Source organism: Schistocerca cancellata, chromosome 2 (genome assembly GCF_023864275.1).
Source record: "Schistocerca cancellata isolate TAMUIC-IGC-003103 chromosome 2, iqSchCanc2.1, whole genome shotgun sequence".
NCBI lineage: Eukaryota > Metazoa > Arthropoda > Insecta > Orthoptera > Acrididae > Schistocerca > Schistocerca cancellata.
The window spans coordinates 15,885,461-15,911,990 of NC_064627.1; the positions used below are offsets into that span (position 1 = coordinate 15,885,461).

The 26,530-nt window shown below is 39.9% G+C and overlaps 1 protein-coding gene across 1 annotated transcript in view; it reads right to left on the reverse strand.

Moving 5' to 3' along the window:
• The window catches only part of LOC126163202 (dynein axonemal heavy chain 3), a 1,221,238-nt gene extending 1,196,409 nt beyond the window's left edge, over nucleotides 1-24,829 (reverse strand). The window contains exons 1-4 of the mRNA XM_049920156.1: nucleotides 24,780-24,829; nucleotides 24,439-24,580; nucleotides 21,466-21,557; nucleotides 7,387-7,656 (exon numbers count right to left, since the gene is read on the reverse strand). Of these exons, the coding sequence (XP_049776113.1) occupies nucleotides 7,387-7,656; nucleotides 21,466-21,557; nucleotides 24,439-24,580; nucleotides 24,780-24,829 (554 nt within the window). The remainder of the gene's footprint in view (nucleotides 1-7,386; nucleotides 7,657-21,465; nucleotides 21,558-24,438; nucleotides 24,581-24,779) is intronic.
• Between the last annotated feature and the right edge of the window lie 1,701 nt (nucleotides 24,830-26,530).

Consider the following 26,530-nt stretch of genomic DNA (forward strand, 5'->3'; position numbering starts at 1 on the left):
GCCTCTAATGTGCCACAAATTACTTTGTTGGACACAAGCTACCCATTGTCCAACTGGATCTCTGCACTAGTCAAATAAGATCTTAATGCTACGGCAGTACATATCCTACATATACTAACTGTCTAAGCCTTACTAATTTAAATAAATCCACCTCATGAAGGAAGAATAAGTCTCCAAAAAACATAGTGGGAAGATAAGTAATAGAGACTGGTCACTGTGAGTTTCAATTGCTATAAAGATGCAATTAACAGAAAGCAAATTATTAGCTACAAATCTGCTGCAGACAGTGAAATGAAGTGTCAGATCTGGAAGTAGATTGTTGTTGTTATGGTCTTCAGTCCTAAGATTGGTCTGATGCAGCTCTCCATGCTACTCTATCCTCTGCAAGCTTCTTCATCTCCGAGTACCTACTGCAGCCTACATCCTTCTGAATCTGCTTAATGTATTCATCTCTTGGTCTCCCTCTACGATTTTTACCCTCCACGCTGCCCTCCAGTTCTAAAGTAGATTGATTTACCAAAAGGAGCAAAATCTCTACCTTGTAAATTTTGTGTAATATTCAGACTTAATAATAATATCAAAACGTACAAGGCACGACTTGTTCTTAAACTTTTAAGTGTCAAAAAGTATTTTTTAGCCTAAAAATGAAATACGTCAGTATGTATTCTTTAAGTACAGGAAAGAATAAAAATTAATCAATTCCTTATGTATCTCTAAGTCCACCATTTGTTACACCATTGAATCAGGAGATAAAAATTAACATGTGGTAGTTCCAAAAGTACATAGCAGGTGATTCAAAAAGAAAGAACAGATCTCAATTGTTTATTACAGACAAACTGGATAGAGGAATGTTCAAAGTTTTGACACAGCTGCCATGTTCTTTGCTTGTAGCAACATGTCAACAACACAATAAGACAAACCATTTAGTGTGTTGGAATATGCATGAAGTAAATCCACTGCTCAAGTGCAACGTGCATTCTGCCATTGATTCAGCAAGATGATTGATGACTGGCATACAAAATTCATGGAAGTAGATGTAGATGTTGAAAAAGTTAGTTACATATGCAAATGGTAGAACACTGGTTGGCCATGCATCTCTGATGAAAAAGTTGAGCATATCCGAGATGCATTCATTATGAACCATCGGAAGTCCACAAGATGGGCAGACCAGGAACTTCAACTTTCTCATAGAATGGTATGGCATATTCTGGAATTACGCCTGCATATGAAGCCTTACAAGTTGCAGTTACAGCAGGAATTGTGTCCCGGCAGCCATAACAGAAGGTACAAATTTTGTGTTTCAATTCTCCAGAATATGGGAGAGGACACTTTTTCCGAATGACTCATCTTTTCAGACAAATCGACATTTCAGCTATAGGGTAAAGTAAATCATTGTAATGTAAGAACTGAGCGTCAAAATCCTGCCATCATCATCAAACATCAAACAGGCACCAAAACTGAATGTGTTTTGGACCGATTCTGTTTGCAAAGTTTATGGATCTTTCTTTCTTGCGGAGGAAACTGTGACAGAATGACATACCTGGAGACACTGCAAAAATGGTTGTTTCTTCAGTTTCACGAAGATTCCATGCATGATAGTGCCCTGCCTCGCTTTCACCTTGAGTTGCGGCATTGTCTTAACAGCATCACCCACAACAATGAATTGGAAGAGGTGGACCACAAGATGATGTTCACTGCGTTTGGCCTCCCAAGTTACCAGACATCAAATTCTGTGATTTTTTGTCTATGTGCGTACATAAGAGACACAATCTTTGTCCTACCTCTGGCAGCATCTCTTCAAGAGTTTAGGAATCTAATTGTTGAAGCTGTTGATTCAATAAACAGGGCTATATCGATTTGGGTGTGGAACAAAATGGACTACCATTCTGATGCTTCTCAAGCAACACATGGTGCTCATGTTGAGTGTACTGCATAGTGTCTGCACAAACATAAAACTCTAAATCTCCGTCTATCCTGTAACATGCATAATAGTTTAACTATAATAGACAATTGAAAGCTGTTCTTTCATGTTGAGTCACACTGTATATTTACCATTGTTACTTAAAGGGTTCAAATATTTAATCAATATCATGGTGGTCATTACACAAAAATATTTAGTCTAGTAGCAAAGTGAAGCACAAAGTGTTCCTGCAGCTGAGAAAATATTGGCAGGTCTTCACTTGCTGAATTAATAATATTTACAAAGCAGCAACATGAAAATTCACCTGCAACAACAGAATTTGATTAAATTTTTTTATTGCCAATGACTTCTTTATTGTGGAAAACAGTTCAAAAAAGTCAAATAACTGGAGAACAGTATTTCTGTTCCATTTTTCATTCAACGAATACTGATATTGTGCATGCATTTACTACTTCTAAGATGTTAGATGTTAGAAAATGATGCTCTGCAACAGTGATTTGCATGAGATTTGGTAGTGGTGTCCAAAAAAGATTAATATTCTTTTAGCCATTCCTTCTGATATTATCTCTCTCTTTTTGTAGATCTCCTCACTGCCTCTCATTTTCCAGCCAACTGTAGTTTTACTGCACACATTATTTTTCTAACAATCCATCTTTCAAACACCTCTATTCTGTTCAGCTTATAGTTCACTGTTAGACATTCACACCCATATACACATTCTAGTCAGACATCTACATCTACATCTACATGGCTACTCTGCAAATCACACCTAACTGCCTGGCAGAGGGTTTATTGAACTACCTTCAAACTAATTCTCTAACATTTCATTCTAGAACAGCACACGTAAGATAAGAACATCTGTATCTTTTCGTGCGAGCTCTGATTTCCATTATTTAATTATGATGATTGTGCCCCCTATGAATGTCAAAAATATTTTCGCACGCGAAGGAGAACGTTGACGATTGAAATTTTTTGAGAAGATCCTGCCGCAGCGAAAAACACCTTTCTTTTAACGATTTCCTCCCAAAACCCTGTACCATGTTCATCACACACTTTTCCCTATTTCTCAATAATACTCAATAATAGAAAATGTGCTGCCCTCCTTTGAACTTTCTCTATATTGTTGTGTTCTGCCCACTAATCTAATATAGGGTGCCTTGGAGATGTGCTTTCTCAGACACCTAGACAAAAATTCAAGCAAATCATATTAATGGAGTTTATTATGAAAGGAAATGATTACGATACTTAACTTTGTGAGATATAGACATGTCGCAAGCAAGGAGTAACAGACAAACATAAACCAGCTCTTCAGTATATGAGGGGGGACCCAAAAATAACCGGCATTTGTTTCTAGAAAGCATATACTTTATTGTTTTCAATAAAATGCTGAGAGCCGTGTGAGCGGGAGCATTGTCGTGATGCAGGAACCACATGCCAGAATCCCACGAAGCCAGATGTTTTTGCGACAAACTTCTGTGAAGTCGTTTCGGGGGGGGGGGGGGGGGGGGGGGGGGGATAGAAAGATAGAAAGAAAGAAAGAAAGAAAGAAAGAAAGATCAACATCGTTTTCACATTCGATTTCACTTGTCAAGCTCTTTTTGGTCGAGGTGAGCCAGGTGACTTCCATTGTGATGACTGTTGTTTACTTTCTGGATTGTACCCATAGCACCATGACTCATCTCCTGTAATAATTTTGTTGAAAAAATGTGGATCATCTTTGAACACGTCATTCATTTCAAGGCAGGCTTGAACGCGACGATCCCTTTGATCTCCAGTAAGAAGCTTCGGCCCGAATTTTGCTGCCACTCTTTGCATCCCCAAATCATGGTCCAGATGCGCTGAATTGAGCTCCAGGACAACCCGGACAAGTTCTCGAGTTGGTCGACTGTCCTGCGTCGTTCTTCACTGATGAGATCATGGATTTTGTCGATGATGTCTTCGCTTCGAGCAGTTGTAGGTCAACCGGAACGGGGCTGATCTTCAACCACCATTTCTCCCTTTTTAAACTGAGAAAACCATTCGTACACTTGTGTTTTACTAAGAGCATGGTCTTTGTAGGCTGTCTCAATCATCACAACAGTTTCTGCTGCAGTCTAGCTGAGCAAGAAACAAAACTTCACTGTCGCACATTGTTCGTAAGAACTAGCCATTTCCTCGTGTCACGTCTGCATTGTATGCACACTCAAAGAACTGCCAAAGAAACCACACTTCTCACTGTTGGGTGATGCCACATGGCAGAATGAATCAGCAGAGCTCCTACTACAACACTCTGGCGGCTTAACCTGCTACTATAAGTACACAATGTGCAGCATTACGATTCCGGTTACTTTTGGGTCCTCTCTCGTAAACAATTTGTAATACAAGTGGACCAATACAGTTTCATGGAGTGCCTCAAGGTTCTGTCTTATTAATATTATTCCCTTTAACCTGATACTGTCTTCAGAGAAGAATTCAACGGTGAGAGCAACATAGCTGATGACCCAAAGAACAGGATCGGCTGCACGCACAATGTGTAAGTCAACTGGAAGAGATGTGTGAGTCATGCAACCCAACACTGCACTGTCTCTTGTCGTTCAAGAAAGTGTCAGAAAATGAGACAACTTCTACAATTGTAGCTGCTGAATCAATGGTGGCATTCAAGGGATGCACATCTCTCAAACAGTATGAAGCTCACAAAAAGAGGCTACAAAATCGGATATCTTGAAGTGCACCCCATTAAATCCAGCACCCCAACAGAAGAATTAAAAAATTGTCAGACGTGTGTGAAAGTAGTGCTGGAGCTGTGTCGATCATTTTTTTAATCAGATGGTATCACTGGTTTTGATACTTTTTTACTACTTCCGAGTAGACGAAAGGACTGAGAAACCATAGACTTTATTGTCGTGACTGGAAACAGGAAAGGCTTAGCAAAAATATTAAATAATAAAACTTGCAGAATGCCCATTTTGAAAGCTGCTAAAACATTATGTCAAGTTTAACAACTTTACAATGACTGTTCAGTGCAGCACAGCATTTCAGATTTAGCCAAAATATGTAAAATGTCATCATATTCTGCAGTTCTTCACTTAAGAAGCTCATACCCCATAAATTATTAAAATTTGTGAGATACAAATTTCAGGAAATCTGCATACAAAACAAGAACAGTATCTGAGATGGTCATGTGGGGAACATCTCTAAACTAGGCAACTTCACAGAGGATTACTTGTAAATGATCTCGTGAATAGTGTCTGAAGTTGTGATTTTCAGATGATGCTGTCAAACACAGGAGAACAAACAACGTCAGAAAAAGTTTGTGAAATGCACCTGACATTACCACAAATACGTTGTACATAAATGTAACATACTGCACATCAACAGGTGTAAAGACAATGATTACACACTGGCAGTCAAACTAGGTGTGATCTGAAATGGGACAATTGAAAAAAAAATTATAGTGGGAGAGCCAGATTCCAGACAAATTCAATGGAGGAATCCTAAGGGAATGAAATTCATCCACAGAATCCTCATCTGGCTGAATCTCGAGATTGCTTATCAGTCTGGAAGCCTGTAAAGGAAGTTTAATAGAGGAGACAGATGAAATCCATTGAAAAACAGTGCATTTTATCATAGATTTATTTCTTGGACATAACAGTGTGACAAATGCTCATCACTGGCACACTTATCAAGAGAAGCACAGTGGATCATCTACAGGTTAACCAATAAAATTCTGAATGCTTACATTCTGAGAAATACCAAAATCAGAAAAATTTGTGTACTTATAGATTAAATACAATTAATTCTTCCCACAGACTATCCATACATGCAACTGGAGAGAGAGAGAAAATGGTATGGTTGTCTGGAGTACTTTCTGTCACACTGCTTGCATAGTATCAATGTAAATGTAGAGTTGGCAAATAATGTGGCTGCAAAGCCCGAGAGGGAATTCTTATATGCCAGGCAGACCAATTATTTGCACATTTTCCTGGTCACATGGAGATGCAGTTTATCTGGTTTTACATCAAATTTCGATGGAAAATCCAGGATGGAATGTAGCAATATTATTAGAAGGAAAGTTGTTATTCACCATATAGCACAGATGCTGAGTCGCAGATAGGCACAACAAAAAGACTCTCACAATTAATGCTTCTGGCCATTAGGGCCTTTGTCAACAGTAGACACACATTAGTGCACGTGCACGCACACACACACACACACACACACACACACACACACACACACATACACACACAAGCACGCGCGCGCACACGCACACACACACACACACACACACACACACACGCGCGCGCGCGAACACAACCACACCTGAATGCAGTCTCAGGCAACTGAAACTGGTTTCAATTGCCTGAGTCTGCAGTCGGGTGTGGTGTGTGTGCATATGTGTGTCTATTGTTGACAAAGGCCTTAATGGCCAAAAGCTTTAATTGTGACGATCTTCTTGATGTGCCTATCTGTGACTCAGCATCTCCACTATATGGTGAGTAACAACTTTCCTTCTCATAATATTGTTAACACAGCAGTAGTGGAATCTATCAGTAAATTGTTTATCAAACAAGGTGTCTCATTATAGAGGTCACTAACCCATTATTGTATACAGTGGAACTGATGGTAGTGGTAGTCAGTTTGATTTTCATCGTCAGCATATGACTCGCAATACGAGAAGTGATACAGTGTGAGGTTCCTCACACATCCAATTGTATACCTTTTAAACAATGCTGAAATAGAGAAGAGACAGTGAAAAGTGACAGAATAAGTGTAAACCGAACAATGCTATTCCATATTCTGCAACTGCTTAGAAATCCAGACAGAAACTACTGAAAAAGTTATAAATTATTATCCAGATTATTATGGATATCCAATTTTAGCACCACAATTCTTAATGAAATATGATGGCATATATACAAATTTTATTGTTTGAATGCATTATTTGGAAGATAATGGAGGCTGTTTTTCTGCCGTCGTCATCCCCCCCCCAAATGTTGTTATCGTCCACTGCCATCTTTGATGCAGTACTCCTGAGTAGTTCTGACCTGGGACTGAAATCTGACAAGACTAATAAGATATTAAAATATGCTGATGCATAAAAGTTGAACGTGAATGAGTCATCATGATAAGTACATCTATTATGAACTTCTGAGACAATAATTTATTTAGGAACTGGAAAGTCCATTACTCTGTTTAAACTACTACACTAATTACATCATTATCTGCAAGAGACACAATTAAAACTATTAAAACACGTCTTCAATACTTTCAAGAATAAACATCTTACACTCGCTGATAGGATGCAGCCGAATAATGGTCTTGGCTTTGAGTTCATTTAGGACAGCAATAAACAACACGCAAGGACACAACATAAAAAGTCTAAAAGTGATGTTCAGAATTGCATTCTACGATTTAAAATGTGACAGAAATGTGTTTTTTAAATGTTTTACATAATTCCACAAAGTAGTCTTAAAAACACTTACCCCGTATTCCACAATTTCTGCAGGGAAACAAATACTGGATGCCCCACAAAAAGTTTTTTGGACATGAACTGACGTGCAATAATGCAAGACGTATGCCATGGAACAGGTGACCGTATCACCTTTCTTGGATACTGCGGAGGGTATGTCTCTATTTTGAGACGAATTTTCTCTTGTGGATCATGGAGAATATATTCAATAATGGCTTGACGTAAACTTCTGTTGTAATTCGACAATATATCTGATTCACACTCTTCTATAATATGTTGGAACCTAAAATAAAAAAATTACAAATATGTTGTTTTAAACTTAATGTTATTTGATATCTTTACCGGGCCAAGGAAACAGTTTGTGTGACAGCAGTGATAAAAATGAGTAATACGGTTTAGTTACTGTTTGTCTAGAAAGTATATTTACAGACATACAAATTTTTAAAATAAGGCTTTACAATTAACTGGTCCACCATAGGAAAAATGACATCAGGTGGAACGAGAGGCCTGAACCGTGTTTGAAACTGATGCTCCTGCCTCCCTTCAAGCATTCGAGCACCTGTTTTTGCCTCTGCTCGATATCCAAAGCTGGTTCCCATGCCCTCCTAACTGCGTACCTCTGGTCTATGATTAAATTACTGTGGTTTATTCTAATTCGGCTGCCTCCTTTATAATGGAATCCCAATATGATGATGCACGAGCCAAAACTCTCATCTTTTGAAGTTGTATTTCAAGCACATTTGCCTGGCACTGTAAGCATAATTCCCATCTGTGCAGTTCAGAAAAGCTAGTGGTGGACGGGAAGATCCAAATAGCCCGGGTTGTGAAGCAGCCATTCAAATCAAGCATGTTGCATTTGGCAGCATATTGTGCCACAGGTTGGTCTACTTAGCTTTGGGCCACTGTTTGGTAATGGCCATTCATCTAGGTGGGCAGCCGATTGGCAGTCATGCCAATACAAAAAGCTGTCCAACGCCTGCAGTAGAGATGGTACACAACATGGCTGCTTTCACAGGTGGCCCGACCTTTGACAGGGTAGGATGAGCCTGTGATAGGACTGGAATAGGAAGTGCTTGGTGGGTGGATTGGACAGGTCTTGCACCTGGGTCTTCTACAGGGACATGAACCCTGTGTGAAGGGGTTAGGACTAGAATGTTGTGGAGGCTAGGTGGGTGATGGAACACCACTTATTGGAGGGGTAGGAAGAATCTTAAGTAGACTGTCTCTCATTTCAGGGTATGATGGTAAGTAATTAAAGCTCTAACAAAGGATGTGGCTCAATTGTTCCAGTTCGGGATGGTACTGGGTGATGAAGGAGGCAATCCTTTGCCACTGGTTCTTTGGGGTGATGGGAGGATTGGGGGTATATGGAGAAATGGCATGAGAAATCTGTTTGTGGACTAGTTCTGAGGGTTAGTGCTCATCTGTGAAGACCTTAGTGAAACCCTTAGCATACTGAGATACAGAGCTCTCGTCACTGCACATATACCATTCTCCAGTGGGGAGGGGACAGCATATTTGCAGTGATGAGAACTCTCGTTCCCAGAATGTGAAGGTCTCATCAAAGGATTCATAGACAGGCACTACCCCTCAGACCTAGTCTGCAAACAGATTTCCCATGCCATTTCCACATACACTACTGATCCTCCCATCACCCCCTAGAGCCAGCTATAAAAAAAACCTTTCTCCCCCAATATCACCCCTGACACTAACAACTGAATCACATCCTTCACCAGGGCTTTGATTACCTATCATCATGCCCTGAAATGAGGGACATCTTGTCCAAGATCCTTCCTACCCCTCCTAAAGTGGTGTTCTGTCACCCACCCAACCTCCACAACATCCTCAACCCCCACAACATCCTAGTCCATACCTATGTTGTTCCCAATCCCAATCACTTGCTACTGGGATTATATTCCTGTGGAAGGACCAGGTGCGATACCTGTCTAATCCATCCACCCTTTCTATTCCAGTCCTGTCACTGGCTTATCTTGCCCACCAAAGTCTGGACCACCTGTCGAAGCAGCCATGTTGTCTACTCGTTCTGCTGCAACAACTGCACAGTATTTGGCTACCAACCAGCTGTGCAACAGGATGATCGGCCACTGCCAAACTGAGGCCAGAAGCAAAGTAGACTACCCTGTAGCATAACATGCTGCTGAACATAATATGCTTTATTTCAATGGCTGCTTCATAACCTGAGCCACCTGGATCCCCCCCTCCACTACCAACTTTTCTTAACTGTGCAGAGAGGATTTGTCCTTGCAAGACATTCTCTGCTCCTGAAATTATCATGGAAACCTTCTGCCCTCACACCCTTCACCCAACAGTTTCTGCCCCCTCATCTTATCATCTCCATGCCTCTCACATTCTCTCAGCCTCTTTGTGTGCTGCCCTCTGCCAATGTATTCAACCTTCTTATCTGTCTTTCCCTGCTCCCCTTCTTTTCCACTCCCCTACTTTTCTGCTCCTCTCCTTTACCCCTCTTCCCCTTTTCCACTCTCCTCCTATTCGGATCTTGTATTTCGTCTCCCCCCCTTTTCCCCCTCCTCACACACCCCACCTTCTGATGCTGCACCTGGCAGTCTCTAGTCCCTGCACCCCTCACCAGACAGCACTTTTCTTCCCCCCCAACTTATTCTCTGTTATCCTTTCCCCATTACCACCCCACTCCAGACTGCTATTCACATGACTCTCACATCTTGGTCAGAGCTGCCAATGGTGGCAGCCAAGTGTGTGTAATGCGTGCTTTCTTGTGTCAGAGTGTGTGTGTGTGTGTGTGTGTGTGTGTGTGTGTGTGTGTGTGTGGTGTTTGCTGAGGAAAGGCATGGAACCCACACTGTCAATATTTTCCATATTTGAGAATAGACATAGCAGTGGTGACTCAGAAAAGCTACAGGTAATCATGAATTTTCAGTGGCAACAAGCAGAAAGCAATCACAAGGGTTCTTGGGATCATACACATTTTATAGACAGTTTGTTGATGAACAAATGAGGCATTACATAAACTCCAAAGGAGGCAGAGCATATGGCATTTGTCTGAAGAATGTGGAAGATGTTACTAGGGACTAAAGAAGAGTAAGCATCTAAACCAGTAGAAATTCATGTAGTTGTGGGGAAGGGTGTTGAAGGGACCAGACTGCAAAGGTCATTGGTCCCATGTAGTTGTACTACCACTAAGAATGTGAAGTATGATACAGAAATATGGAAAGGTTCAAAGCATCCAACAAGCAAGACCTTCAGGGTCCAACACTACCATTTAGAAAAATGTAAATATTTTTCTCCCACGGCACACAGAAATAAAGACATATTTTATACCACCTTTATGGACTAGATCAGGAGTCACTAAACTAGAGCCCGTGACATCAGTTCATCTGGCTCATCAATGGTACTTGCATTTGATTCATAAAATGTATGGAATGGTGAGATATTACCAAGAGCTTCAGTTCTGGCTTAGAAGGATTGTGCAGAATCATGATGTGGGCCGCACTCGTCATTTTGTCAGTTGTATGGCTCAGTGTGGAACAAAGTTTGGTGACCACGGAACAAAGTTTGGTGACCACAGGACTAATTAATTAGAATTCCAGTTGGAAAGACATAAAGGTCTCTACATCCACCTAGAGATGTACCACCCCACACACAAACCCGGGCGCAGTCTCATAATGGAACAATTTCCACAGATATTTGATGAATGACTATTTCTGCCTACCAGCTAGATGAAAAATGTCTACCAATGTTTTGGAAGCTCAATGGAACTCCTAAAGTAATTCAACAATTAATATTTCAATACTTTTCGTATTTTATTCTGTTCCTAAATAACTCTTAGATTTTTGTACATTTTCATCATCATTATTATTATTATTTTAAAACTCTTGTTGATTTCTATAATTTCAGAATTATGTTTCAAGATCACATTTTACTGTTGGGTCATTCCATGTCAATTCAACCAATCTGAGAAAATGTTCCAGCTGATAGTCTCAGATTTGGCTGAAATTTAGCACACCAATGCTACCAAGTGTGGAACACTCATGTACAAAATTTTAAGTTCCCCTGCCAATTAGTTCCAGAATTATGGCTTGTGAAAGAAGGTGGTGTGACCCAGAAATTACAACCCGCATCTGGCAGCATCTGGCAATCTATCTTCAGACCCTATTTCAGGTCTTAATAACTTTGGAACTATTCCGCACAGTCCAGCGAAATTTTTACAACTCAATAACATCCGCTTAGAGGACACACTCTAAGAATCAAAACATCAACAACATATTTCTGAGGGAAAATAAAAAGTTGCAAAATGTGATTAAAAAATGTAACACATTAAAAGGTGTAGGTGCCCTCTATGCCAAATATAATTCAATCAAAAAGGGTATAAATTTTTTTGTGGTACGCTTAATGTGGCCTAAACACACACAGAACTCATCTTCCCCATATCAGTCACACAAACAGAGTTACATGCACACGAAAATACAAAAATTTGAAAAATTACTTGAAATTTACCTGGGTTTTCTAAGTGTGGTAGCACAAAAGGGACAAGTGATATCCAAGCCAATTTTCAAACACTGCATAAGTAGATCATAATATAATATGTGGCAAAATTTTATATGTTATCGCAAGGCATTTGTGTACAATAAAAGTTGACACAGATGCATTTGGTTACATTTCTTTTAACACGATTTAGCAAGTAATAGTGATGATGCAGACAGCTTGTTTCAGATAAAGCTGCAGCAATTGTTGGGAACCATTAGGCAACAGAAAGTTAAACAATGGTAGTTCTCAGGGACAGAATGAGTCACTGTTAGGCAGGAACAACAAAGGAAACAAGCAACAATTACAGGATACTCATGCTTTAAGACTGTAGTTCAGACCGGTCAGTACTGTTGTGGAAAGTCAGTATGGAGGCAGAACAGTGTACTAGTGGTGCTTTTGTTCAAACAAGTTGCAGTATTGGTAGAGCACAAGCATCTGAATGTCATAAAACAACATATGGAACAAAATGTGGCATTCGCTTTGTACTGTATGATTTGGATGAATCGGACCAAGATTTGTTGCTATGGAGATCCGGGATACACCCTGTGGGCACAAGAAGTACAGTTCCAGCAAACTTTAAGTGTTTTGTTATCATCATATGAAAGTGTTTCTGGATAAGTATTCTTTCCTACAAAGAAGTTGTTTTGATCCATTTCGGATTCATAAGAAGACAGTGAAGTGTAGCCTCAGGAAAATTGATATAAAATCAGTATTGAAAGTGAATCAGTGCATGGGACTTAACATGAAACCAGGACAAAAGTTATGTTCCAGGTGTGTTACACAGTTAAAAAGTGAAGAATATTCTGATAATTTACATGACAGTGATGAAGAGTATCAGCCACCTACAACCACAGCGGACGAGCAATTAAATACTTCAGTGACTGCTCTTGGTTTGTCTCCCATGAAGACACACAAAATTGGGAAAAGAGACAGGCCTAGCTATGGTAGAAGAAAACTACAAGAAGCTCAAATGGAATTAAAACACAAAATAGCTGACACACCAATGGTGGAAGAGGAAGAACTATCTGCTCCAAAGGAACGGAAATCATGCCAGAAATGCTCTGATTTGGACAAAATTGTGCATGATTTGAAAGAAAAGTGTGCCATATCCACACGCCAGGAAAAAGTAGCTATTCTCACCCTTGCACCTTCCAGCTGGTCTATTGACTACACTGCAAAGGAATTAAATGTTTCTACATATATGGTAAGGCAAGCTAGGAAAATAAAAGCAACCCAAGGAGTGCTTCCAGGCTCAGGGTACGCAATTGAGTTCAGAAATAAAGGAGCTAGTGACGGAGTTTTATGAAAATAATGACTATAGCCGAATAATGCCTGGAAAAAAAGACTATGTAATGGTGAAAACGGGAAATGTACGTGTACAGATGCAAAAAAGACTGCTGCTATGAAACATATCAGAACTATATGTAGAATTCAAGGAAAAGTATCCCAATACCAAAGTAGGTTTATCATCTTTTTTCAATCTTCGGCCAAATTGGGTTGTGCCTGTAAGTGCAAGGGGCACACACAATGTTTGTGTATGTGAGACCCATCAAAATGCTAAGCTGATGTTTGCTGCTATAAAGGATTCTGGTCTGGTTTACAAAGGTGCAATGAAGCTGCTAGTGTGTGACATCAGTTCCTACCAGTGCATGATACACAGGTGTGGAAAGTGTCCTGGTAAGGCAAATCTTGCAGAACACATGAATAACAAACTGTATGGTGAACTCCTTATGGATGACGATGAACTTGTTTCTTATAAACAATGGACACACATGGATCGCACAAGTCTTGAAACAAAGCAAAGTACAGTGGAAGATTTTGTTGAAATGTGTTGTCAGAAAATGGACAAATTGACCACACACAGCTTCACAGCAACAGCACAATCAGCTTATCTCCAGTTTTATAAGGATAATTTGAAACAAAATGCAATTATAGTAATACTAGACTTTTCTAAAAATTATGCATTTATAGTTCAAGATGCCATCCAAGGATATCATTGGGACAACAGTCAAGCAAAATCTCCAGCCATTTGCGATTTACTATAGAGGTGAATCAAGTGATGTGTCTGTCATGAACCTGTGCGTTTTTAGTGACTGTTTAATTCATGATGCCATTGCAGTTCATGCCCACATTCGCAATGTCATGGCATATGTGTTCGCACTGTCACGGCATATGTGAAAAACAAGCTGCCTCACATACATTTTATGAAATACTTCAGTGATGGGGCAGCTAATCAGTACAAAAACTGTAAAAATCTCAAAGATTTATGCATGCATTACCATGATTTTCAGATTCACACACAATGGAATTTTTTCGCAACAAGTCATGGTAAAAATGTATGTGATGGTATTGGTGCTACCATTAAGTGCATGGCATCACGAGCTAGTCTGCAGCACCCTACAGAAGGTCACATTCTAACACCTCTTCAATTATTTACCTGGGTACAGAAAAATATCTCTGGTGTACAATCATTCTATGTTTCAAAAGATGAGGTGAAATCAGTCAAAGAGTTGCTAAAAAGCAGACTAGAACACGTTAAAACTGTTGCAGGCACAAGGAGCCATCATCATGACTCTCCAGCGGACTCTGACAATGTGCAGATGAGCAGACCATCCAGTTATAACTATAGGTTCATGCACAACATGTGTCTTCACAGTGTGTCTGACTCAGGATTCAGAAGCAAAAGCAGCAACATACAACCAGGTTGCTATGTTATTGCTGTTTATGATGACAAATGGTACTTAGGATGTGTTGCAGAGTGCTGTGAAGCAGAAGGTGATGTATTTGTGAACTTCATGGCACCAGCAGGACCAGAAAGATCATTTCATTGGCCACGTTTGGCAGACAGGTGTTGGAGTCCTTTTGAACATATTCTTATGACAGTTCCAGTTCCTACCACAGTGTCAGGAAGACAGTACAAAGTGCCACTCAATGTACAGAGTACAGTAGCTAAAGTGTGGGAGAACTTCTGTTCGAAGCTAAATCGACTGGTTTTTAGCAGTTAAGGTGCAGTAAACATTAATTATAGGTTGTGTTAATCTGTCTATATGTTGTTGCTTAGTGATTAAACAGTTGTGGGAGAGGATAAGAAGAGGCAGAACAGTTTACGATATGTTTTACAAAATTGTGTTTTGGAACAATGGCCACATCACCAAATACATATATCAACTTCCATTGTACACAAATGTCTTGCAATAACGTGCTGAAATTTTGAGATATATATCATTATGGTCTACTTATGCAGTGTGTGAAATTTGGCTTGGATACCACGTGTTCCTTTTGTGCTACCACACTTAGAAAATCCATGTTTTTCAGGTAATTTTTCAAATTTTTGTATTTTCATGTGCATGTATCTCAGTTTTTGTGACTGATATGGGCATGATGAGTTCTGTGTGTGTTTAGGCCACATTAAGCTTACCACAAAAAATTTATACCCTTTTTGAGTGAATTATATTTGGAACCCCCCCCCCCCATGAACCGTGGCCCTTGCCGTTGGTGGGGAGGCTTGCGTGCCTCAGCGATACAGATAGCCGTACCGTAGGTACAACCACAACGGAGGGGTATCTGTTGAGAGGCCAGACAAACGTGTGGTTCCTGAAGAGGGGCAGCAGTCTTTTCAGTAGTTGCAAGGGCAACAGTCTGGATGATTGACTGATCTGGCCTTGCAACAATAACCAAAACGGCCTTGCTGTGCTGGTACTGCAAACGGCTGAAAGCAAGGGGAAACTACGGCTGTAATTTTTCCCCAGGGCATGCAGCTTTACTGTATGATTAAATGATGATGGTGTCCTCTTGGGTAAAATATTCTGGAGGTAAAATAGTCCCCCATTCGGATCTCCGGGTGGGGACTACTCAAGAGGATGTCGTTATCAGGAGAAAGAAGACTGGCGTTCTACGGATCGGAGCGTGGAATGTCAGATCCCTTAATCGGGCAGGTAGGTTAGAAAATTTAAAAAGGGAAATGGATAGGTTAAAGTTAGATATAGTGGGAATTAGTGAAGTTCGGTGGCAGGAGGAACAAGACTTTTGGTCAGGTGAATAAAGATTTATAAATACAAAATCAAATAGGGGTAATGCAGGAGTAGGTTTAATAATGAATAGGAAAATAGGAATGCGGGTAAGCTACTACAAACAGCATAGTGAACACATTATTGTGGCCAAGATAGGTACGAAGCCCACACCTACTACAGTAGTACAAGTTTATATGCCAACTAGCTCTGCAGATGACGAAGAAATTGAAGAAATGTATGATGAAATAAAAGAAATTATTCAGGTAGTGAAGGGAGACGAAAATTTAATAGTCATTGGTGACTGGAATTCGAGTGTAGGAAAAGGGAGAGAAGGAAACGTAGTAGGTGAATATGGATTGGGGCTAAGAAATGAAAGAGGAAGCCGTCTGGTAGAATTTTGCACAGAGCACAACTTAATCATAGCTAACACTTGGTTTAAGAATCATGATAGAAGGTTGTATACATGGAAGAACCCTGGAGACACTAAAAGGTATCAGATAGATTATATAATGGTAAGACAGAGGATTTAGGAACCAGGTTTTAAATTGTAAGACATTTCCAGGGACAGATGTGGACTCTGACCACAATCTATTGGTTATGACCTGTAGATTAAAACTGAAGAAACTGCAAAAAGGTGGGAACTTAAGGAGATGGGACCTGGATAAACTAACTAAACCAGAGATTGTACAGAGTTTCAGGGAGAGCATAAGGGAACAATTGACAGGAATGGGGGAAAGAAATACAGTAGAAGAAGAATGGGTAGCTTTGAGGGATGAAGTAGTGAAGGCAGCAGAGGATCAAGTAGGTAAAAAGACGAGGGCTAGTAGAAATCCTTGGGTAACAGAAGAAATATTGAATTTAATTGATGAAAGGAGAAAATATAAAAATGCAGTAAATGAAGCAGGCAAAAAGGAATACAAACGTCTCAAAAATGAGATCGACAGGAAGTGCAAAATGGCTAAGCAGGGATGGCTAGTGGACAAATGTAAGGATGTAGAGGCTCAGACGATTCTGCGGAGATCTGGGGTGCAAATTTCTCGACCTCCGCTATCGGGTGGAGAAATGTAGGGTCCCCCTGAATAGGTCAGGTGTGCACTACACGCAGGAAGCGGCTACAAGGGTAGCGGAGTACGTGTGGAGTGCAAATGGGGGTTTTTTAGGTTAGAGAATCCCCTCCCTAGGCCCGACAAGACGCCTCCTGGGACGCGGCAAGATAGGAGTAGGCAAAATGCAACAGGGAATAACAATATTAATGTGCTAATAGTAAACTGCAGGAGCGTCTATAGAAAGGTCCCAGAACTACTCTCATTAATAAACGATCACAACGCCCATATAGTACTAGGGACAGAAAGTTGGCTGAAACCAGACGTAAACAGTAACGAAATCCTAAACTCAGATTGGAATGTATACCGCAGAGACAGGCTGAACAGTGAAGGGGGAGGCGTGTTTATAGCGGTAAGAAGTGCAATAGTATCGAAGGAAATTGACGGAGATCCGAAATGTGAAATGATTTGGGTGAAGGTCGCGGTTAAAGCAGGCTCAGACATGGTAATTGGATGTCTCTATAGGCCCCCTGGCTCAGCAGCTGTTGTGGCTGAGCACCTGAAGGATAATTTGGAAAATATTTCGAGTAGATTTCCCCACCATGTTGTAGTTCTGGGTGGAGATTTTAATTTGCCGGATATAGACTGGGAGACTCAGACGTTCATAACAGGTGGCAGGGACAAAAAATCCAGTGAAATTTTTTTAAGTGCTTTATCTGAAAACTACCTTGAGCAGTTAAACAGAGAACCGACTCGTGGCGATAACATATTAGACCTTCTGGTGACAAACAGACCGGAACTATTTGAAAAAGTTAACGCAAAACAGGGAATCAGTGATCATAAAGCGGTTACGGCATCGATGATTTCAGCCGTAAATAGGAATATTAAAAATGGTAGGAAGATTTTTCTGTTTAGAAAAAGTGACAAAAAGCAGATTTCAGAGTACCTGTTGGCTCAACACAAAAGTTTTGTCTCAAGTACTGATAGTGTTGAGGATCAGTGGACAAAGTTCAAAACCATCGTACAATATGCGTTAGATGAGTATGTGCCAAGCAAGATCGTAAGAGATGGAAAAGAGCCACCGTGGTTCAACAACCGAGTTAGAAAACTGCTGCGGAGGCAAAGGGAACTTCACAACAAACATAAACATAGCCAAAGCCTTGCAGACAAACAAAAATTATGTGAAGCGAAATGTAGTGTGAAGAGAGCTATGCGAGAGGCGTTCAATGAATTCGAAAGTAAAGTTCTATGTACTGACTTGGCAGAAAATCCTAAGAAATTTTGATCTTATGTCAAAGCGGTAGGTGGATCAAAACAAAATGTCCAGACACTCTGTGACCAAAATGGTACTGAAACAGAGGATGACAGACTAAAGGCCGAAATACTAAATGTCTTTTTCCAAAGTTGTTTCACAGAGGAAGATTGCACTGTAGTTCCTTCTCTAGATTGTCGCACAGATGACAAAATGGCAGATATCGAAATAGACGACAGAGGGATAGAGAAACAATTAAAATCGCTCAAAAGAGGAAAGGCCTCTGGACCTGATGGGATTTCAGTTCAATTTTACACAGAGTACGCGAAGGAACTTGCCCCCATTCTTGCAGCGGTGTACCGTAGGTCTCTAGAAGAGCGTAGCATTCCAAAGGATTGGACTGAGATTCATTGGAAGAATCCTAAGGAAATGCAATCCGAAAACAAAGGAAGTAGGTTACAGTACGCTTGTTCGCCCACTGCTTTAATACTGCTCAGCAGTGTGGGATCCGTACCAGATAGGGTTGATACAAGACATAGAGAAGATCCAACGGAGAGCAGCGCGCTTCGTTACAGGATCATTTAGTAATCGCAAAAGCGTTACGGAGATGATAGATAAACTCCAGTGGAAGACTCTGCAGGAGAGACGCTCAGTAGCTCGGTACGGGCTTTTGTCAAAGTTTCGAGAACATACCTTCACCGAAGAGTCAAGCAGTATATTGCTCCCTCCTACGTATATCTCGCGAAGAGACCACGAGGATAAAATCAGAGAGATTAGAGCCCACACAGAGGCATACAGACAATCCTTCTTTCCACGAACAATACGAGACTGGAATAGAAGGGAGAACCGATAGAGGTACTGAAGGTACCCTCCGCCACGCACCGTCAGGTGGCTTGCGGAGTATGGATGTAGATGTAGATGTAGATATATCACTAGGGGTAAGATAGATAGTGCCTACAACACTAGATTCCACAATAAAGGGGACAAAACTCCTCCTTGTGGGCAGCCTAAGTGGTGTTAATTACCATCTTTTCATTCATCATGGTAGCCTCTACTTTTCTTCCACTAAGCATGGCCCTGGTCCACCTGCATATGGCCCCCAGGGTCATGCACCTCTGCTGCCCTTACCATGGAATCGAAGGTTGTGTTACTGAAGGCCCCTCAGTATCCAGGAAGATGCAGAGGGCTATTTATTGGAAGTGGTCGAAGTAGAGAGGATATAAAATGTAGACTGGCAATGGCAAGGAAAGCGTTTCTGAAGAAGAGAAATTTGTTAACATCGAGTATAGATTTAAGTGTCAGGAAGTCATTTCTGAAAGTATTTGTATGGAGTGTAGCCATGTATGGAAGTGAAACATGGACGGTAAATAGTTTGGACAAGAAGAGAATAGAAGCTTTCGAAATGTGGTGCTACAGAAGAATGCTGAAGATTAGATGGGTAGATCACATAACTAATGAGGAAGTATTGAATAGGATTGGAGAGAAGAGAAGTTTGTGGCACAACTTGACCAGAAGAAGGAATTGGTTGGTAGGACATGTTCTGAGGCATCAAGGGATCACCAATTTAGTATTGGAGGGCAGCGTGGAGGGTAAAAATCGTAGGGGGAGACCAAGAGATGAATACACTAAGCAGATTCAGAAGGATGTAGGTTGCAGTAGGTACTGGGAGATGAAGAAGCTTGCACAGGATAGAGTAGCATGGAGAGCTGCATCAAACCAGTCTCAGGACTGAAGACCACAACAACAACATATATTTGGCATAGAGGACACCTACAATATGTACCTTTTAACGTATTACATTTTTTTAATCACATTTTGGAATTTTTTATTTTCCCCTCAGAAATATGTTGTTGGTGTTTTAATTCATGGAGTGCGTTCTCTAAATGGATGTTACTGGGTTGTAAAAATTTCACTGGACAGTGGGGAAGAGTTCCAAAGTTATTAAGACCTGAAGTTGGGTCTGAAGATAGATTTCCAGAATCAGGTTGCAATTTCCGGGTCACGCCACCTTCTTTCACAAATCATAATTCTGGAACTAATTGTCAGGGGAAACTAATACTTTGTACACGAGTGTTGCACACATGGTAGAATTAGTGTACTGAATTTCAGTCAAATCTGAGACTATGAGCTGGAGCCCCTGGTTGAACTGACATTATTCCCTGCAACAGATTTACTTCCAGAATCTTAACATTATTAGTCTGTCCACCTCAGTAGCTGCAGGGTCAGTGTGGCAGATAGCTTACCTAGGGAGCATGAGTTCAATTCCTGGCCAGTTTGGAGATTTTCTCAGCTTGGAGACTGGACACTGTGTTGTCATCATCATCATTTCATCACCACTGACACACAAGTTGCCTAAGTAATGTCGCATAAAATGACTTGCACCAAGTCGCAGAAGGGCTGCCACACAACAGAGAGATAGACAGAGAGAGAAGGAGACAACAGTGTTATTGAAGTAAGTTGCAATTTGTATTGTGATGTCCGAGGAAGTGTGAAGGTATATTCTCAGATGTGTCTAAGGTATGGCAGGAACTGTATAGCTGTTATTTAGAGTAAAAAGATTACTGCAAGATTTGTTTCTTGGATCTGTTCTAATGAGTGAATGTTATGTAAAGTGATTTGAAACTGCCATACCCAGGAACTTGGAAGTTAAACTGCAGCAGCTATAAGTGATTTTCATCTAACAATAGAAATTCCAGGTTGGAGTATCAACAATATTATGAAAAGGATAAATTTCTCCTCACCATAAAGATATGTTGAGCTACAGACAGGGACAATGAGAAGACTGTTACAAACTGAGAATTCAGCAAAGCCTTGATCAGAAAGGAAAACACATACCCACATTCACACAGGGAATTAAACCTCACCCACATATGTCTGCTACATCTGGCCACTACGGTCAAAAGCTAAATGTGTTGTGTAACAGTCTTTTCATTGTGCCAACCTGCAACTCAATGTATCATCTTTATGGTGAGTTGCTTATCTATCCTTTTCATATTATTATTGATCTTCATCTAATGTTTTTCTTGCCATAAGAAGGTATTTGAATCAGTATGAACTTAACCTATTAAAAATGAGTAAATAAACTAGACTTGGAAACAATTTTTTAAGCCCCAAAGTCACTTATACCAAGATGACTTTATGTAGAAACAGTATGATATGAGGGAGTGGAGAGGCCACTAAAGATAATTATGAATCAGTATAAAAAATCTGAGAACTATGCCTTCACCAGTTAAAAATATTTTAACTCTTTGTTGTTAACTTACTCTTCTTTGCTCAAGTACTTGTTAGGTATCCTCTTCTTTGCTTCTCTCAAAAAAATGTCTGGGAACTGTTCAATCATATCATCTGTTATGCCCTAGAATTTTTAAAAAATAAATCATCAACCATGTGGCTAAACAGTATATTAAAAATATGTTAATGTAATATATGTTGATAGTATTTTCACAGTCACCAAAGGAGTATCCATTATCTTGAGCTATATACAACAACTGGAAACTTGTAGACAGTGTCCCCCATATGCATCAGTAACAACTGTCTCTTGCATTGTAAATGGATATTTAAAACTTAATATTATAGCACTACAATATCTACTGCAACTTCTAGTAAAGCAAAATAAAATTAAAACTCTAGGCAGGCGAATGTGTTGTATGTCCCACCAAACAATGCTAACTCTGAATCTTGGTGCTGTGTAGCAGTACCCAATTTATTCACTACAGTCAGTGTGTTTCTTCTTATCTCCTGGAGAAGAGAGCTTGATTTCTGCAATCCTTGTTTTCACCAACATTATAAACCTCAAATATTTCATAAATGTGCATATGTCTACTACCGTTTATAACACAATAAGGTGTTAACATCACGTCTGTCTTTCACACAGCAGAAAATGCAGAGTGACTGCCAACATGCAGTACCAGATTTAAGTTTGACTACTTAGCAGATTGCAGCTGAATCAAAGTGTTCAATGAATTATGAAGTGAAAAGACAACAGATTTACAACCGTAACCATTGCAAGGATATCGTGGAGCAGTTTTCAACATTGCAGAGCATATACTATGCTATGCAACCACAGTAGTTCAAGACAAGTATAAGTGAGTATCACAAAAAGCAATGTTGCAGTTTTGCCTAGCATTGATGTGCAGAAAGTTTTTTTGAAGGTAACAGCTGCATTTGTGTTTTTGAAATAGCGTACGATAATTTAGCGCTAACTATGTTATATCTCTACCTTGCATATTCTTTGAGTGGTGACTGTTAAGTTAGATTTTTGGACAGTCAAGACATCGGTGTGGGGGAGAATCTTAAGATGCCATCGTATGGCATGTTCAAGCAGTGACTAGAAATGCATAGTGCAATCGTGTTCCATTATTCCAAAAAATCTTCATACAACTTGATCTCCGGCAAAGAAACAGAGAACATTAATGCGCTATATTATGTGTACAGCTCTTTGAGCTAAACTGAAATAAGTCTTTTCTGCATGCGATTCTTCTCATTATCTACCACAACAGTAACATACTCTTCTCGAAAATTGTCACTTTCATAAAACATCACTACCTCTTGTTTCACAGTTTCAGGTTAACATCTTTTGACCACTTCTGCATTCTGGATAAACAATTACTCCACTAATGGTCTTTGTCATTTTCTCTACACGTACTATGTGCTCTGTGGCACCATCAGTAGCAGCTACTCTGGCAATGCTCCAAGAAGGTGGAGTAAGTGTTAAAACTTGTATCTGTTGACTGCAGTTGAATTTCTCCATTTCTAAGTGAGGAGCTCCACTACATTGGAAAAATGTTCTGCACTGTTCACATGGACACGCAACTAAGTGCAGGGTGGTTATATGTTTGTTTCTTCACAGAGGATCAAATCATGTGAACGTTTCCTGAAATACAGGTGCAGTACAGTGAGAATAGTTGCAGGAACACAACTGCACCATGTATTTCTAGTCACTGCTACTAACACCATTTTAATTAAGAGACTTTCAACAGATTCAAATGGGACTACTGTTGCTATGGCATCTCATGAAAATACTTTGTTGGAGCAGCTGCAAGTAGGGCAGTATCACATGAATTTAAAGATGTAGAGATCAACTACGTGTCTCCTATTGAATCACAATTCCTTGCATGGCACCGTAGGAAAGGTACTGTCTCAGTCCTCTTCTCCAATGTTAAATGGAAGGTGGGTGTCCCATCATTACAAAGTCACAGTGCACGGTTGTATAAACTCGACAGTAAGTGCTACAAGATCGTATCTCTTACATTTAAGTGAACTTATTTTGTTTTTGGATCAAGATGTTAAGGGAAACAATGTTATATGCAACATGGAAGAGTTTTAAAAATACAGTTTCCTTGTTTCTATTTGAATTTGTCTATGGAGCTGTTATTTGCAAAATTTTTCTGTCTTAATTTTTATGTCTATGTACACTGATATATATGTAAACACTTATGTTTCGTTATTGCTTGCATCGTTTCTTTTATTTTCCTGAAGCTGCCTTTTTAATCTACAGTAACAGAATAAGGATATAACACCACATTTGTTCACCCAAGATGTCTCTTGTACTTCTTTAAACTTACAAGACATTTAACAGTGAAGGACAAGATACACATTACAAAAAATGATTAATAACTGTTTTCAAATCTTACCTGTTTACAGTTCTAACCTACTGGTCAACCACAAATATTTTTTTTTTTATCATATTCACATAACACTAGGACTAAAGACTTACAGTGCTCAAGCTGAGGTCTGTGCTGTTTTCTTGTACACAATTCCCCCCCCCCTTTTTTTTTTAATTACAGCACATGAAAAAGTGAGTTTTTAAACATTTCTCATAAAAAAAAACTAAATGATCCATCCTATTTCTTATAAATTATATCAACCTAGTGACCTATGTACTACAAGGGTAAGAGAGTTGAAATCTGTAGGTCAACTCATTACCAAGTAATAGATCTCTGAAAATAGAGAAATTGGTGCCTGGCTAATAATTGGTTACACACCCTTGAGCCTTCAAACCTGAATTTATCAAAAATGGTTGCAGTTAGGTCAGTGCTATTTGCCAGTTTTACTACAAAGACATGTAGGTATCCATGTACCAAATATGGCCAAATTCTGAATTCGTCACCTATCACCACCTGTGAGATACAAGGAATGACCCTGATGAATAGACAACTGAACACATCAGAATGAATATTATCGTCAGATTAAGAACATAAAGCCACCCAAACTCAAATACTGGAAATTCACTTCACCTGTGTCATGTAGTAGTTGATCCTCTGCATGTCCTGGTCCCGCACCAGCTGCAGCTGCTGCTCCTCCTCCACCGCTTCCCTGAGTATTCTCAGTTGTTCGTCAGGATGGACAGGCACCTCTGCCTGCCGCAGAGTCAGTATTCTAAAACACACGACTCCGTCGACAACTACGTGCGTAGCACTCTCGTTTGTGATACTGTCTTTACAAGACTTTGTGATTTTTGTTAGTGATACTTATGCGACAAAAATCATTTATCAGGCAATCGAGAAAGCAAATCGACAATTGAAAATACTAAGCTCAGAGTTAAGGGCCGTCATCAGGGCTGTCACACAGATCACACAGGCACGTAGGCACTTCAGATAGTTTTATCATCTCATTCCTCTGGTTCATGGTGACACAATCCATCAGGAGTCATATTATTAATGTCATGTTACTTTTTCACCTAGAGGTCAATTAGTTTGGTTGACTGACTTGTTATATGTGTTGGAAACAATAAATTCATATGACTGTAAACAATGGAAACTTTCTTAAGACTAACATGGCGCCTGATAATGCTAGTGGGTCAGCAGCCACTTCAGAAACAAGGAATTATAAGTTTAAAAGGAATAAAATGAACAACTGTGAATGTTGAGAGGTCAGCTTTTTAATTTTAGTTCATAATTTCACACTCATACTGTTATAACAGATTCAACTGACCGACAAGGACTACAAATTTCACATTCAGTTGGCATAAAACAAGTTGACGTACAGATTTAAAAAGTAACGATGGGGTATAAAACAGTGCTGGTGATGGGAAAATGCAGAGGACTGTGGACTGTGGAGACGAAGGGTTAGTAGAGGATTAAGAAAGGTAGAACTGGAGTGGAGTGAAACAAGTGCCTCTGTACAAGGGAAACTTAAGGGACACGTGATATGGGACATGTGACATGGGAGGATCACAAGGCAGAAAAAAAGGGACAACAGTACTGAGAGAAGAGTACAAAGCAGAATAAAAACAGTGAGAAGTATGCAAGGGTCCTAAAAGTGAACTGGGTTGGAGCAGAAGAGAAAATAAACAAAACAGGGTTGCGAGGGCCTGCTGTATAGACAGGGTGTCAAAATGGAGATGGAAGAATGGAGGGAGGCACCACATGATGCATCAGCATTGTCAGCGCTACTTTTTCTCTTACCGAACACTAAGTCACTTGTCAAATGTCATTTATGAAGTGGAGAATGGTGCTCCTGCATCAATTAGACAAAAGCTCAGAGATATTGTCCGTGTCCTTTGCACTAAGCCATATCACAGTCCCAAGTAGCAGATCATTAACATGGGTTTCATGTACGAGGAATGTGAAGACCCGAAGACTGGAATGCCTTGACAGTAGTAACTCGACTTGAGTGTTGCAGTAACCTTTAAGAAGTGACAATGTGGCCAGGTTGTGAAGATTCACCACACTGTATCCCACTGACAACCACACTGTATCCCACTGACAGATCCAAGAAGCTACAGTCCACTCTAAAGCAGTGCCACATATTATGCACTGTCTGCCACGTTTTAATCCTCACAGTCGCCGGCTGGAAGTGTGCGAGTTGGTTCCAATTCCGACCTCCTGCTATTATTTGTCATGTAACATTTGCAATTCAGTTTATTTTCAGTTCTTTGATTTACTTATTTATGGAATATTCCAAATTGATAGAATATTCAGTGCATGTATAAACAGGAGCTCTCTCTGATGAGATAGGCAGTTCAGCTGTCCGCACTTGCAGTGCTAATTCTTGCTGTGACCCTGCTGTACTCAATTCCATATTCTACGTAAAAATATTGATGATTTTGAGTTTACATTCTGTAGCTAATGATTTTGAGTTTACATTCTGTTGCTCTGGAACATCAGAGCTCGTTGTTTTTCTGTGGAATCTTTCTATTTTCGTCTGAAATACAATGAGTCGCGTTTTACACATTATTCAGTCTCCCTCACACATTTATACAAATACCTTCCAGCAACAGCAATTATGTAACTGTATTCCCGAGCTTGAGTGTGGGATATTCAAGGCATACAGCACAAAGAAAAATTATCAACATGTTTATTCTGCTTTTATAACATTCAAAGTGAT